The 15,124-nt window shown below is 52.7% G+C and overlaps 1 protein-coding gene across 1 annotated transcript in view; it reads right to left on the reverse strand.

The window, feature by feature from the left end:
* Positions 1-1,341, reverse strand: part of COL13A1 (collagen type XIII alpha 1 chain) — a 141,825-nt gene extending 140,484 nt beyond the window's left edge. Inside the window, exon 1 of the mRNA XM_079135786.1 lies at positions 511-1,341. Within this exon, the coding sequence (XP_078991912.1) occupies positions 511-804 (294 nt within the window). The 5' untranslated portion in view covers positions 805-1,341. The remainder of the gene's footprint in view (positions 1-510) is intronic.
* Positions 1,342-15,124: the final 13,783 nt, after the last annotated feature.

Genomic DNA, 15,124 nt, shown 5'->3' on the forward strand with positions numbered 1-15,124 from the left:
CCCCTGCATTCCCCCTCTCCGCAGACCCTTGGATGACTCAATTCGTCACTCCCTCCTCCCACAGTGGCAATAAAACAGGCAGCGCCTAACCTGGTGGGGTGGAGGGGAGACCACAGGGGCTCATCACCTGGGCGGCTGCCGGGCCTGCCATGCTGCCCCCGGCGTGGGCGCGGGGACCTCTCACACCACCCCGGCCGGTCCCGGAGGATGAAGTGGAGCTTGCCCTCCTTCGTGCGCCCTGCCTTCCTCCACCTGCCTGGCGCGCCCAGGGTGCTCCCAGGGTCGGACATGGGGGTGCCCGTTGAGAGCGGAGCCGACCAGGTTCTCTGATCCCTGGCAGCACGGCGTCGATCTGTGCCCCCACCCGTCCCGCAGACAACTCGTGCTACCCAGGGCGCACCCAGCGGCGCGGAGGGCGAGTACCCACCGGCACTGGCTGGTGGACAGCCTGGAGGCTGCGCGAGGGGGCGCCGCGGGGAGGGGTAAAAGTCAGCAACAAAGAGCACAGACCTCGTCCAGCAGTTGGTTGACTCGTCCCAAAATAGCCGTCTCCATTTGCTGCTCCCCGCGGTCTGCTTCCAGGCGCAGCACCCGGGCCTGCAGCTCCGCGGTCCGAAAGTGGGCGAGCAGGCTGAGCGCCAGCGAGCAGAGGGTCAGCGCCAGCAACCCGCACGACCCTGGGCTGGGCAGCCGCGCGCAGCGCTCGGCTCGCGCCGCCGCCAGCACCACAGTCCCGGGCGCGCCCAGCTCCCCGGGGCCGCGGGTACCGGCGGCTGCCGCTTTGCGGGCTCGCTCCGCCACCATCCCCTTGCGTCTTGAGAACCAATAAATAAATAAATAGAATAAATAAAAGTAAGAGCCGCTGCCGAGAAAGGCGCGATCCAAACTGTGGGGCAGGGGGAAAGGGCTTGTGTGGCTGGAAAACGTCCCTTTCCTTTGCTTCCGGCAAAGAGGACGGAAAAATTAGCAGTAGGAAGCGGAAAGCCGAAAATCACAACCAGCGGTAATCGGGGTACACCAAAGTGAGGAAAAAGTTATTTTGAAGAACGCTCCAAGTCCAGAAAGTTAGGGGAATCTGGCCGGCTCCCCGCCTGTCTTCCCCTTCAAGAGTCTGCAGAGTCCTCGAGCTGGTGCCGCGCTGCCGGTCCTTCTGGATGTCTTGCCTCTCCCGGGAGAGCCAGTTTCAGTCCCCGGGTGAAGGGGCGCACATGGAGGGCCCCATGGGCTGAGGTGGGTCGCGGCCGCTGCCGAGGAGCGCTGGGGCAGATTCCGGCGCCTCTGTAACTTGACACACTCTCTGCGGCTGCACGGATCGGATGAGCAATCCCTGCTACTTCCCAAACTAATCTCTCCCGCCCCCTCCCTCCTCCTCCCCTCCACTCCCCCTCCGCCTCCTGCTTGGATTTGTTTATTTATGCAAACTCGCCCGGGGTTGGGGGCGTGGTGTGCAGGGCCGCTACCCTCGTCAGCCGGCCAGGAGCCCCTCTCCCGCGCTCCCTGTCCTCTTTGAAGTGACACTTGGGGTTATTTATAGGCAGGAAGGGGGTGTGGAGTGGCGCTGGGGCTGCACTTCTCTCCCTTTCTCCAGATTCACAGCGAGGGCCCATTTCGCCTTCCGCCAAAGTCAAGGGGCCACGCTTCATGCCACTCCATTTTTCGAGAAGTTGGCAAAGCCAGCCTTTGAGACACCCCACTTACAGACACCCCACTGAGTTATTACCAGGGCGTCTGATGGACCTTCACATCCCCAGCAGGACAATTTGAATGCCTTCCGCTGCCCTTGCAGCTCCCGCCAACCTCTCACCCCAGCTTCTCTCTTCTACCCCTGGCATCTTGGGCGCCATATCTCCTGAGTCCTACGGTTCCTCCAGCACCCATGGGTGCTGCCAGCACCCATTCTGCCAGCCTCATCTTTACTCTGGAGTGAAAAGCCAGCCTTCCAGGGGCAAGAGAAAAGATGCCCCTTCTCTCTTTCAGGACCAAGATCTTGTGAGTCAGTGCCCCCTCCGCTGTTTTAATTCCAGGTTATCTAGAGGCAGGTCAGTCCTGCTTCTGGAATTTCCTAATTTCTCCCCTTTTCCCATTCCATCCATCGCTTTGCTACCAGATCAGACCACCCCACCATCCCAAGTCATCAAAGGCAAGCAATTCCTACACCTGCTCATCCTCCAGCCCTGTGTGAGTCCCACCTTAAGGCTACCCCTCCTCCCTCCAGCTGTCAATTCACATTTCACTTCCTTATTATTATTTTTTTGGTACCAGGGATTGAACCCAGAGGTGAACCAGTGACCACATTTCAGGACTTTTTAATGTTTTATTTAGAGAAAGGTTCTCACTAAGTTGCTTAGGGTTTTACTAAGTTGCTGAGGGCCTCACTAAATTGCTGAGGCTGTCTTTGAACTTTCAATCCTCCTGCTTCAGCCTCCTGAGCTGTTGGGATGACAGGTGTGTGGCACCACACTCTGCTACTGTCATTTCCTATTAGAACTCCACAAGAGAAAAACTGGTGATCTGAAGGGTATTTTGCATTTCATAGTTTTGTTCAACTTTTGTCACCTTTCCTACTTTAAGTAACATTTGTGTCCCAAGTGAGTGTATCTCTTTGTGTCTCTTGACGTTCCTGCAAATGACATGGTGGGATTGAGTTTCTGGAGGAAGCCAACCACTCAGGAACAGCAGGCTGAAGCTAGCCTTTGAAATGTGAAATAGAGGCGGAGGTGACAGGGGAGTTGGGATTTCTTTTTGGGATAACAGAACGGGCTATTACGAACCTCACATTTTACATATTGACTGGAGGAAGACTGATTCACAATCCAGTATCGCAGAACATTTAATAGATATGTCCGAGTGCATTGACCTTGTAACACAGTACTTACATTCATGTATGATAAGTGTTATAACAATTACTGAGCCAATCAAATAACATGAAGGGTTACTGGGATGGGAAGGGATGCTGCAGAAAGGGCTGGTAGCCAGGAGCTCTGAGTTCCCTTGAGGTACCTCACTGAGGAAGACACCTCTGTTTCCCCATCTCTGAGGCCTTAGGATGTACCAGTCAGGGTACCCTGAGGACCAGTCCTTGAGAAAGCAGTGGTACTAAAGACCACTAGGGGGAGCTGGAGAGTTTCTCTGCAAGGAGGTAGAGGCCAGGAAATTCAGGGATTTGGGGCTTCCCCCTCTCCCTCCTCCCAGACCAAACTGAAAGAAGGTATTTGAACTAGGGAGTCAGTTTCATTTCTTCCTTGTTCTGCAAGTTGATCTTTTCCTTTTCGGGACTTTTGGGGCTCCCAGGAATACAAAGGCAGTGAAGCCAAAAAAGTTTGGAGCTGCAGCATTTTGGGGATTGGGAACTGCTGGAGGAAGGTGCTGTGCTAGCCTGACCTGACCTCAGCACTGGAAGCATGTCCAAACCCGAGGGCTTCCTGGGGACCCTGGGGTCAGAGACATCCAGATATACAGCCCACTTCTATCAATACGTGAGTTACTGCCTCTAAGCCTCAGTTTCCTCATTTATAAAATGGACATATATAAAAAAAATACCTACCTGTTTGGGAGGATGTAATGAAGACATACATATAAGCACTTAAAATGGCACTTGACACATGGTGGGGACTTGATAAATGGTATCTGCTTGGAAATCACAGCTGCTAAGACTCAGCTACTTCTGGGCTCCCAGTTGTAACGTGAAAAAAAAAAAAAAAAAAAAGTCAGATCCCAAGAGAAAGCAAATGGGTCACTGTTAGCCTCCGATTTTCCACAGCTGAGAGGTAGCAGTGTATAGGAAGTGACCCTTCACCTGGGTTGAGGTGCCCTATCCCCAGATGTCCCTCTCCTTCTTCCAACACTGTCTGAAATTCTTACCCTGGAGATTTTCCCTTTAGCCTTAGTATTGTACAGCCCAAATGAATCTCACAGCATAACTAGGCTTATCTTGAACTCCTCTTTCTTCAGAAGTGGGAGCCAGGACCTGGGGACTCAGAGGTGAAAAGACCCTGCCTTCCAGGAGCTCAGAGTCCAGTAGGTACTAAGTCATCCACAGATTGTATGAAGTCTATTTGAAGCTTCAGGGGTCCCCAGGAAGAATGGCCTCAGCAGAGTCCCTAGGAAATAGAATTTCTTGTTCGCAGCAAGAAGAGAGGGACTTTAGTGCTAAGCCAAGGAATTTGACTGTGATCTGTGGTCTTGGTTATACTCCCAGATAAAAATGGACATTTAGGGGTACCCGGATGGGAAACTAAGTGGAAACATACCCCCACAAATACAGCAGGTACTGTTCTTCAAGAATTTTCTGTGTTTTTCTTCTTCTACACATTTGTTCCTGCTGGACCCCTGCCCAGAAGGCTACTCTTCACTCTCCTCTGTACTTGGCCTCGGTAACTTAGTGAGGCCCAAGCAACTCAGTGAGACCCTGTCTCTAAATAAAATATTAAAAAGGGCTGGGGATGTGACTCAGTGGTTAAGGACCTCTGGGTTCAATTCCCAGTACCAAAAAAACAAAAATAAAAATCAATCCTGCCTTTGGCTGCAAGTGTGGTTTTATCAAACAAACCCACTTCTTCTCCTTGTGGCTGTGACCTTCTTCTCAACCTTCCCATCCCGTCTCCTGCTGTCTCTTGCCTGCTTTCCAGTCTTCCCCAAACACTGCTCTCCCACTCACCAAGTCAAACGTGGCAGTCGAGCCTCCTCAGGACTGGCACAGCCGCTTGGTAGGCCGTTCTCCCCGTGGCTCCTGACCCAGCTGCACATCGGAATCACCCCGGAGTCACAGGAGAGCAGACATCTGTCATTTTATCCAGTGTGAGCCTATTTCCCATTTTCCTAGAAACTGTGACTTGGTTCCCTTTGGGGAACCCTCTTCCTTTCAGTCTAAGTGTCTGTGATGGTTTAACGCCACACCTGGCCCTGTCAGGTATAAAACCTTACGTAGCCAATCAGCTTCTCCCATCTCCCCTGGCTAGTGACTGGGTCAAAGATGGGCCCAGGGCTCATTTCAGGCCACAAGAAAGGGGCTGGAAGGACTGAGAAGTCCTTTGGCAAGGGTTTTCTAAAATGGCCCCAACTTTAGCTGCAGGGGACACCTTGTCACTGGGGGTGACGTCTCCCTGAGATGAAGCCAACAGGGAGGCCATGGGAAATGAGTCCTTAAGACATCATGCCCTTGGAGCACCAGCAAGAGGCTCGCTAAGGCCGAGCCGTCCAGTGCTGTGAGTGGGTTTGCTCGAGCCAGTGTGAATTTGGCTTCTTTTCTGGCACACCCGGAGGTCACCATGGAGGTCCTACTCCACCTTACAGACCCCAAACTCTTTGTGGTTGGTGGGAGGAGTTCCCAAGTCCCTGTCCTGCTCAGGACAGCTCCCCGGGGAACAGAGGTGCCTCCAGGAGAGAACCACTGCCTCCCTACGCTGGCCCTGGGAGGACTTGTCCCTCCTGGCCTCTCTCCCCTTTCTCCGTCCACAAGCCTCCTCTGCAAACCTACAGCTCACGTCCTGCTCCCTGGATGTCTCCCCCGCATCTCCAGTTGCTTCCTGGGGGGATGGTGGAGCTCCCTCCAGCTCCCCCGGCTCCCCGGCTGTCCCCTTGGTAGAACCACTGGCATCACACTGTGGCACAGGCTGGACATTGGCTCTGTCCCCACCTCGCCTCCTTCACCAGCCAGGCCTGGTCCCGTGGGCTACACTGCAGCGCTTCTTTTGGACCCGCTCTGCCTCGCTTCTTTCTCCGCTCCTGCTGCCTGGCCAGCCACCCCTTCGCCCAGGTCCAACCCTCCCGCCCCTCTTCCACTGCAACTGGCAAACCTGACCCAGGGAGGCCGGGACCAGGAACCTGCCAGAGCCTCCCACGCACACTCCAGACTCCCCATTCCGTATTTCTTTCCCAGGCTTCCTGATTTCTGGCAGGACAGCCGGACTTTCCTGCTCTGCTTCTGACTCCCGTGTGTGGTGGGCAGCAGGACAGCAGGGCCCTGGGCCCGGTGGCTGGGTGGAGTCGAGTTGCCACGCAAGCCTAGACTTGCAGTGAATGCATTGTCCTTCTGGGCCTGAGCTCTAGACTAACTCCTCTGTGTCTGTCCCCCAGGCTGTGAGCTTCTGGGCAACTGGCTGCCTGTGTCCACCTCTGTGCCCTCAGCAGTGCAGATGTCCTGGAAATGGTGGTAGGACTGAACGAGGGCACAGCCTACCAGGACACAGGTGGCACTCTCCCAGCTCAGTCACTACCCCAGCCTCCATGTCCTCTTGTGTGACATGCAGAGACTGGTGGGCAAGGAAGGGAGTGAGAAAGAGCCTTTCCATCTCCAAAATCCATTCATTCAGCAAATATGGGGCCCTTCCTAGCGCTGGGTTCTGCACGGGTGTTGGGGACACAGATATGAACAAGGCCAGCTGGTGGTGCCAGTAAGGCTGCTAGACGCCACAGTGCAGTGTGGACATGGAGCCCTGCCAGGTCAGGCAGGTACCTGAGAGATGAGCAAAGTAGCTAGGTGAAGACATAGACAGAGGGACCTGCTTGTGCAAAGGCCCAGAGGCACAAAAGCTCATAGTGCTTTGGGGGAAGTGGTGTGGCTCATTGTGGCTGAAATGCGGCCTGCAAAGGGAAGGGGCCCAGCATTGTAGGGGCTTTGGACTTGGTCCTGAAGGCAAACGGGCCCATCAAAGATGTGATGCTCCTCCGTTGGCTGTGAGTGCTATTGATGTGTGCCCGACATGGATCCCACAGAATAGGAACTGAGGCCCACCCCAAGAAGAGCCAGGACGAACAAGGCAGCCACTCTCTGGAACTTTGACTCCCCAAATTGCATTGGTACAGGCTGTAAAATTAAATTCTTACCCCAGGACAGCAGTATGTAGTGTCACTGGGGAGAGCACTTGGGGCCTCGGGGCCCAGCCTGAGAAGGCTGGTTGAGCTGCAGTCCAGACATGTGGAAATGCCTTTTCCTGAGGCCTCACTTCCTTCCCACTCAGCCGCATGCATCAGTTCACTGGCTGTGACCCTGCAGAAAAGGGGGCTGGGGTCGAGGGGCAGGGCTGCAGATGTGCGGGGGAGGGCCCGGCCGGCCCTGGGAGCCTTATTAACTGGAGCCAAAACAAATTCCCTAATTAAGAACAGAGCCAGGGCTGGTGAAAACACTGAGGGACCCTCTTCTACAGGCAGCGGGCCCAACGGGGAAGGTGGGTGTTTACGGTGTCAGGCCACGAGTGACTTTGCTTATGTGGGTGTGACCCTTCACTGTCATTTACTCAGGGTCTTATCTGCTGCGGTGCTTTGGGGCCCAGGAGATCATGTATGTTTCTGCAGGCGTGTGCCAGAGAGCAAATGTGGTGGATGCCCAGGGCTGTCCCAAGGCACGCGTGGCTGGCTTTCAGTGTGCGTGTGTTGGGGAGGGTGTGCCCCTATATGCACCTGAAAGGGATGTGTGCTGACCCCCTGTGTGTGGCCTGCTTTGGTCTAAATGCTCATACTTCTGAATGGTCAGGTCCCCAACCATGTCTAGAAATGATGGCAAGAAGGACAGTATCTCTGTCACCTGTAGCTGCCAACAAACAGGTCCAACCCAGAGGCTTACACATGCATTTATTTTTCCCTTTAATTCTGCAAATTGACAGGGCTCAGCGGGGTGGTTCTTCTGCTCTAGGTACTATGACCAAGGTGACTCGTGTGGCTGGCTGCATTGTGGGGACTCGGCAGGGTGCTCCACTGGGACCATCCTCTCTCACCCTCTGAGCATGGCCTCTCACCCTCTGAAGTCTCTCCTGAGCTGCTTTACGGCATGGGAACTTGACTTTCAAAGGAGAGCTCCAAGTTCCTCTGCTCATGGGACATGTGGTGTGAGTCACAGGGCCAAGCCCAGAACTACGCAGGACACCAAGATGTGTGGTGCACTGGAGGCCCCAGATGTGTTTACCCCCATAAGGAACAAAGGCCTGGCGGGGTGGGCCTGTCCAGCACCACTTGGCCCTGAAGAATGGATCTGAGGAGTGTTGTGGTCAGCAAAGGCCATGCCCAGCTGCTAACCCTAGAGCCAGGCCAGAGCCTTCCTTCCCAGCCCAGCTCTCCTCCTGCTGACTTCCTCCAGGAGCAGCTGGAAGCCCCCAGCAGCCCATGTCCCTCTGGTCTCAGGGGTTTCAGAATAAGTCCACAAGTGTCTCCCACTTGGCCTTCCCCAGGGCTGGGCATGGGCGAAGCGGGGACTCATTCTCTCTGCACTTGGAGGCTGTTCCAGGTAGTTCAGAACTGACTCGCTGTTTCCATCTGTGTGATCTTGGGTGAATTGCTCAAGCTCTGAGCTTGGATTCTGATCTTTGGGAGAATCGCTTTCTCTCTCCAGGAGCATGAGAATTGGATGCAGCCATGTGTACAGCGTGCAGAGCCCCCAGCTTAGCCTGTGGGGTCACCATGATAACTGCAGAGACGGGCACGCATGACGAAGATCAAACAAAAGAGATGGAACAGGGGTCTCGCCTGCTTTTAAGTCTGTTCCTGTGGCTGGGAGGAAGGCCGCTGCTTGCCCAGTCTAGGGTCTAGGCCCTTGATCCATTTGTCAGCCCACATCTGGTACTGAGCTCCTGGTGGGACAAAACCCAGACGAGGTTCTCACAGGGCTCACAATCCTGTGGGGCCTTTGGGACTTCAGGAAAGAGAAGAGCAACGTCCAGCAGCATGAGCTGAGGGCCAAGGAAGCAGGCAGATGACTAGTGCCTTGGGACTTGGAGAAGGGGACTGGAGTGAAGACTCAGAGGTGGGATGAAGGTTCCTGAAGGCTTCCTGGATGAGGAAGTCCTGAGTTGGGCCTTAGAGCATGGAAGGATCCAGATAGAGAAGAGGACTGGGAGAATCGAACAGAAGGTCCAACTTTGTGGTCCATCTTTGCCATCAAATGACTGCAAATGACTGGGATGCATAAATGACCTCCTAATACCAATGTCCTCAACCTTTAGCTGCTTCCATTTATCCCTTCTCTGTGGTATGGTCTGGCCATGCCAACACTCCCATTCCCACACCAACGGCAGACATCACTAATCAACTACAGAACACCGCTCTCGACACACCCGCACACTTCTTAAATTTCTCAAAACAGGAAGCTATTATCAATCTAGTGAGATTAGCACTGGAGATAAAACCATTCTGTTAATTCAGGGTGAGTTTGAAACAAGGCACCCGAAAGCTCCAGTTTCTGAAAACTGTGTGCCTTTCAGTAAATGTTTGACCCTCTCTGGAACTCTTCCTCCTGTCCAGGGCGGGGAAATATTCACTCCCACTCCGGGGAATGCTGAAACACTCAAATGAGGTCATGTGCGCGAGGCCCTAATAAAGCACAAAACCCAGAAGAGGGGACGGCGATGGCCGCGTTGCAGCCAGACGTCAGAAACCATCAGCGAACACGTCCGTTAGGGCCCCGTTCACAGCTTTTTGGAGGAAGTACATTCATCTGAGGAGTGAGAGAGACGCCGGCCCTCCGAGCTGTCAGCTTGTGGAAACAGGGCTGGGAATCTGGGCCTCAGCACAGAGAGGGTGGAAGGGCGCCCCAAGCATGTGCTTGAGAAGCAGCCCAGGACCCGAGCTCCCATGAGAGGCGGGAGATCTGCCGGGAAGGCAGGCACTGCCGTCAAGAGACACATGCTTTTGGTTGATGACAGACACATAACAAAGAGCTGGATTCGTTGACTGAAGCCGATCCTATTTACTAGTCCCTGGGAGGTGAAGTCGTGGCCCGGGGTCCTCGCTTGTCTCCTGCCCCCGGCCTTGGGCTCACCCCGCCACTCTGAACGCTTTGCCTTGGAATCTCTTCTTAGGAGTCGCTCTCCCTGTTTGAAGTGCAGAGGAGCCCCGACTCTGGCCCAGAAAGACCTTCATAAATCTTCCAAGGCTCCACTGTGCGCGACACCTGCAGACGCCGAGCGCGGAGAGGTCAGAGTGTGGTCCAAGGTCATCCAGCACACTGGTGTCAAAGCCAGACTCCAGCCGGTCTCTTCCCTGCCACCCCAGGGTCAAACTCAGATTGTGGCTAATGGCCAGTAAATCCAGAGGAGGCTCCGCTGTCCGGTTGAGCTTCCCTCCCTCTGGTTCCTTCCCCAGCAGTAGCTGTGAAGGCAGAACAGCCTGGAACATTCGTTCCTGCAAACCTCATCACAAAGGCCTTTTCTCTCTTCTTCCTGAAGGTGGTTGCTTTGTTAAGGTCATTTCTGAAATGGGGAGGGGGATGCCCTGTTTGTCTTTCCCGTACACCCCACCCCCTCAGGAAATGAGGGGTCTTGCTTTCCTTGAGTGATCCATTCCTGACATCAGCTTGCTGCCGACAGGCGGGTCTGCTGTAGATATATTAACTCGGGCCTTTCCTCAACTTTATAAGGCTCTGGGACAACATCTGGAAACAGATGTTTGCTCAGAGATGGAGCAGGAACAGAAGGCCTGGAGCCAAAAACAAGCCTCAGCCCTTGGGGAGGGGCAGTTGTGGTGAGGGCTCTGGTGGGGCACAGGGCAATGGGCTGGGGTAGGAGCTGTGCAGGCATGAAGGAATGTGTCCCTCTCTGGGCCAGACACAGGTCGCCATTTACCAAATAGCCTGGCCCATCAGTAGAGCCTCAGAGGTTTCCAAGGATGCTGGCCCTGCGTAGGGCTTAGGGCCAGTGCTGCAGGGGCAGGCTCTGTCCTCACGCTTCTCCTCGTGCTCCCCTCGTGGCCAAGAGCTAGGAGCCGAACTCCTTGATGTATTAACTCTGCTTCCCCCAAATGATAAATTCCCATAGGTCTGAGAGACTTCATCAAAATCAAATTTGTTGCAGTTCCAAATGCGAAGTTCAAGGCTGGGCATAGGATAGTTCTTAGCAAAACAGTTATGGTGGCGGGGGCGGTAATGGTGGTGGCGGTGGAGATGACGCACATGGTGATGATGGTGGTGGTGATGGTGGTGGTGTTGGTGATGGTAGTGATGGTGGTGGTGGTGGTGGTGGTGGTGATGGTGATGGTGGTGGTGATGATGGTGATGGTGGTGATGGTGGTGATGGTGGTGGTGATGATGATTGTGGTGGTGGTGATGATGATGCTGGTGGTGATGGTGATGATGATGGTGATGGTGGTGGTGGTGGTGATGGTGGTGATGGTGATGGTGGTGGTGGTGGTGGTGATGGTGATGGTGGTGATGGTGGTGGTGGTGATGATGATGGTGATGGTGGTGGTGGTGGTGATGGTGATGGTGGTGGTGGTGATGGTGATGGTGATGGTGATGGTGATGATGGTGATGGTGGTGGTGATGATGGTGGTGGTGGTGATGATGGTGATGATGGTGGTGATGGTGGTGATGGTGGTGGTGATGATGATTGTGGTGGTGGTGATGATGCTGGTGGTGATGGTGATGATGATGGTGATGGTGGTGGTGGTGGTGATGGTGATGATGGTGGTGATGATGGTGATGGTGGTGGTGATGGTGGTGATGGTGGTGATGATGGTGATGGTGGTGGTGATGGTGGTGGTGGTGGGGGTGACGATGGTAGTGGTGGTGATGATGGTGATGACGGTGGTGATGGTGGTGATGGTGGTGGTGATGATGATTGTGGTGGTGGTGATGATGATGCTGGTGGTGATGGTGATGATGATGGTGATGGTGGTGGTGGTGGTGATGGTGGTGGTGGTGATGGTGATGGTGGTGGTGGTGATGCTGGTGCTGGTGGAAGGTATGAATGTGGACACAAACTAAGGCGATCACCTGTTTGCCAAGTTTGCTCCAGTCCCTGTCTTTGCTAGGCACATGTCCGAGATGGGCCAATCACAACCACACATCCCAACTCCTGTGATCTCAGCACAAAGGGTAACCAAGCTCCAGCAATCAGAGGACTTTCTTGGGCTTTTTCAGTAAGAACTTGAGAGATGAAATTTCTTTTGCTTTTGGGTCACTCACTATACAGTCAGCATAGAAATACATGAAGCTCACATGGATAGGGGTCTGTCTGCAAAAAAAAATGAACTAAACAAAGGAGAAAAGCAGAGATGGACAGAAAGAAATCTTCCTAACTGTGTTTGGGTATTTGAGTGCCTTGAGCTCAGTCACTAGGCTAGTCTTACTCCTTCTGTTTTGGGTGGGTGAGACATAAACCCCCAGTCACATTTTATTTTCTTAAGTTCATTGATGTGGGTTTCTGCTGCCTGTTCCCACCAGAGGATTCTGACTGACGGTGAGCAGCAGGTGATGGTGTGAGTGTAAAACTCTTTGTGTAGGAGAGACTCCAGCAGTGCTGATGGTAGAGAGGAAGATGGAAATGGCGAAGACCACATCAGTGAGGGGGTTGTGAGATGCGGAGCTGGTGATGATCCTGGCTTGGATGATGGCAACATTGCCAAGATGACACTGTTGATGACGGCAGTGACCATGTGGTGGATTGTGATGGAGAAGATGCTGAATCTTCTCCAGCCTAATCTGGAATGTAGATACACAGGCCCAACTCACCCAAGAAAGGATCATTAGAAAAGGGTCTTTAGGTGGAGCAGGGAGAACAAATCCTTCCAGAATGTCAGGTGCTCTCCTTGTACTTAGCTGGCTAACTCCTAGCTCAACCTGGGCCTGCAGAGGAGAGGAGTAACAGATGGGGTCCCATAGACCTTCAGAACCATATCAGAATGTTCTGGAACAGAGAGAATTGGCGTTCCCCATCCCCTTCAGATCCTTTTGAGAATGTCAGCCCCTGCAGCCAAGAGTAGCCAGGTTCAAACCGGCAAGAAGAACGTGGGGTAGGGCTATACTCTGGCCCCTGGGAGAGCTGACCTAGAGCATTTATACTTGAGCTGTACATATCTGTGAATATTTGCTCACCATGTTCTACTTGGTGAAAAAATGAGTTGCTCCTGGAGAATAACAGGAGCTAATTTTTGCGGCGCATTTACTATGGACCAGGCACTGTTCTAAGTGCTTTATATGCCTCACTGCACGTGATGAAATCCTCACCACAGTGGGGTTTCTATCCCCCAGTTGACAGATGAGGAAGCCCAGGTGCAGAGAGATTATGTAACTCACCAAGTCACGCTGCTCAGAAGGGAGGGTGGACAGGCACGTGGTCCCGACTCTGGGAGCCTCCCCCAACTCATCTCAGTTAGGGGGAGCTTCTATACCCCGCCCTGAGCAATGCTTCTGATCCGCCTTCTTCCTCACCTGCCTCCTTTCTTCATCCCCTGCTACTCAGGAGAGAACTTTCCAGAGGGAGGGCCTGAGAACAAGAGGGAGGAAGTGAATTTTGCTGGGTTCCTTGGAAGAGGCTATCTGCTTTAGGGAACTGAATGGCCTAAGGTAAGGGGAGCGCTGACAGAGGAGGGCTGGGCTGTTGGGATGGCACCCCCTTCCTTGGAGTTCAGTGTCTCCTTCCAAACAGAAGGATCCTGCCTGCCTCTGAAAGCTCAGAGCTCCAAGATTCTGCCACAAAAGAAGACATAAGTCACTGCTCCAGGGTCAGTCAGACCTGTGTGTAATTCTCACTTCACCACCCTGGGCTGGTAACTACTTCTCTAAGACTAGATTTCCACACCTGTAAAGTCCAGATAACAATACCTACCTCCCAGGGCTATCTGGAACATTCATTGTGTCAAGCGCTTAGCCCACGGCTTGGCACTAGGAAGCCCTCAATAAATGTCAGCCATAACTATTCTAACAGCATTTTAATTCCCTGGACTTCACTTCTCCTCTTTGTCATCTCCCTTCTCATCCAGGAGCAAGATTTCTGCTCTGCTAAAAGGAGAGAGGCCCAGGAGGGAAAGATCAACCAGCTAAAGAAACCCAGACGTGAATTTAAGAGCAGAAAGGGTCATTATTGGCCCCTGAGCCTCCTCCCGCCCCCAGAAGTTACATAGCCCTGTGGCTGGATTTTTAAAAATAAACACATGCCATTTCCACAATGGAAAGTTTTCTTTAAAAAAAAAAAAGAACGAAAGTAAAACATACTCCTGTCGTCTCCCTTGGTCAAAGAGGACTGAGAAAGATAAATTAAGCCTTTTCCTCAGACACACTATTCCAGCTCTGGGCCCCACCCTGCCTGGTGCTGACTTTATTGGAGTCCCCTCCCTAGTGCCCTGGGAGGCCTATGGGGAGTCTTCCTTGAGATACTATCTTTTTGTTGGGGGAGGGGTGTCCCATATGCCCAAGTTTAGTTTTGTCTTCTTCGTCTTAGTGGTGCCCCCTGCAGGCAGGCAGGGTCACTGCATTCTTAATCCTGTTGATTTATCTATGGTTTCCAACATGGTGCGCATAGACCCCAGGGTTAGTGCACAGAGACCCCCCACCAGGTGAAATACTTGTCTAAGGTCAATCAGAAAGTAAACGGCAGAGCCAGAACTAGAGGTTTTGGTTTCCTGGCCCAGAAATACTCTTCCAAACACACCAACATCTGCCCCATCAAAGCACATGCTCGGAAATTCTGACATCAATCTGTTGGTGTAAACCTAATGAGGAAAGTGACAAATCTGGAGTCAGAAGACAGAGGCTCTATCTGCCCTTCGCCCTCTGCACCCCATGGTGTAACCCCTCAGGGATAAGTGTCCTGGCTTCTCAGGCTGGTAGCACAAAGGGCCTTCAATATGGAAAGGACTTGATACATATTTAAATCACACAAATTTAAATCACACAAAACCATCACTGTTTTTCATGGAAAATTGTGGGGGTCTTTTTTTTTTTTTTTATGCTGATAGACCTTTATTTTACTCACTTATTTATATGTGGTGGTCAGAATTGAACCCAGGGCCTCACACATGCTAGGAAAGCACTCTACCGTGGAGCTTCAACCCCAGCCCCTGTGGGGGTCTTTTAATTAATTTGTTTATCTAGTTATTTGGGATTTTTTTTAATACAATGAACACACATTGCTTCTCTAATAAGAATATTTCTTCTATTTTGAAATAAAACTCAAACAAAATCTCTGTGCTTCTCAATTGCATTTCCTTTCTGAACACTCTTCCCATCAGCCTGGGAAAAGAGACAGTCACACACAGCATGGTGTCACTTTGGTCCATGAGAGGCTGCATCTATAGCAGTGGTGCTGTGAGATGACATTGCCTAGGACGTCATAGCCATCATAGTGCACATGAATACACTTTGTGATGTTTGCACAAGGATTAAATAGTGATGCAGATCTCTGAATGTATCCCCACCATT

This window comes from Sciurus vulgaris (genome assembly GCF_902686455.1).
Source record: "Sciurus vulgaris genome assembly, chromosome: 4".
NCBI lineage: Eukaryota > Metazoa > Chordata > Mammalia > Rodentia > Sciuridae > Sciurus > Sciurus vulgaris.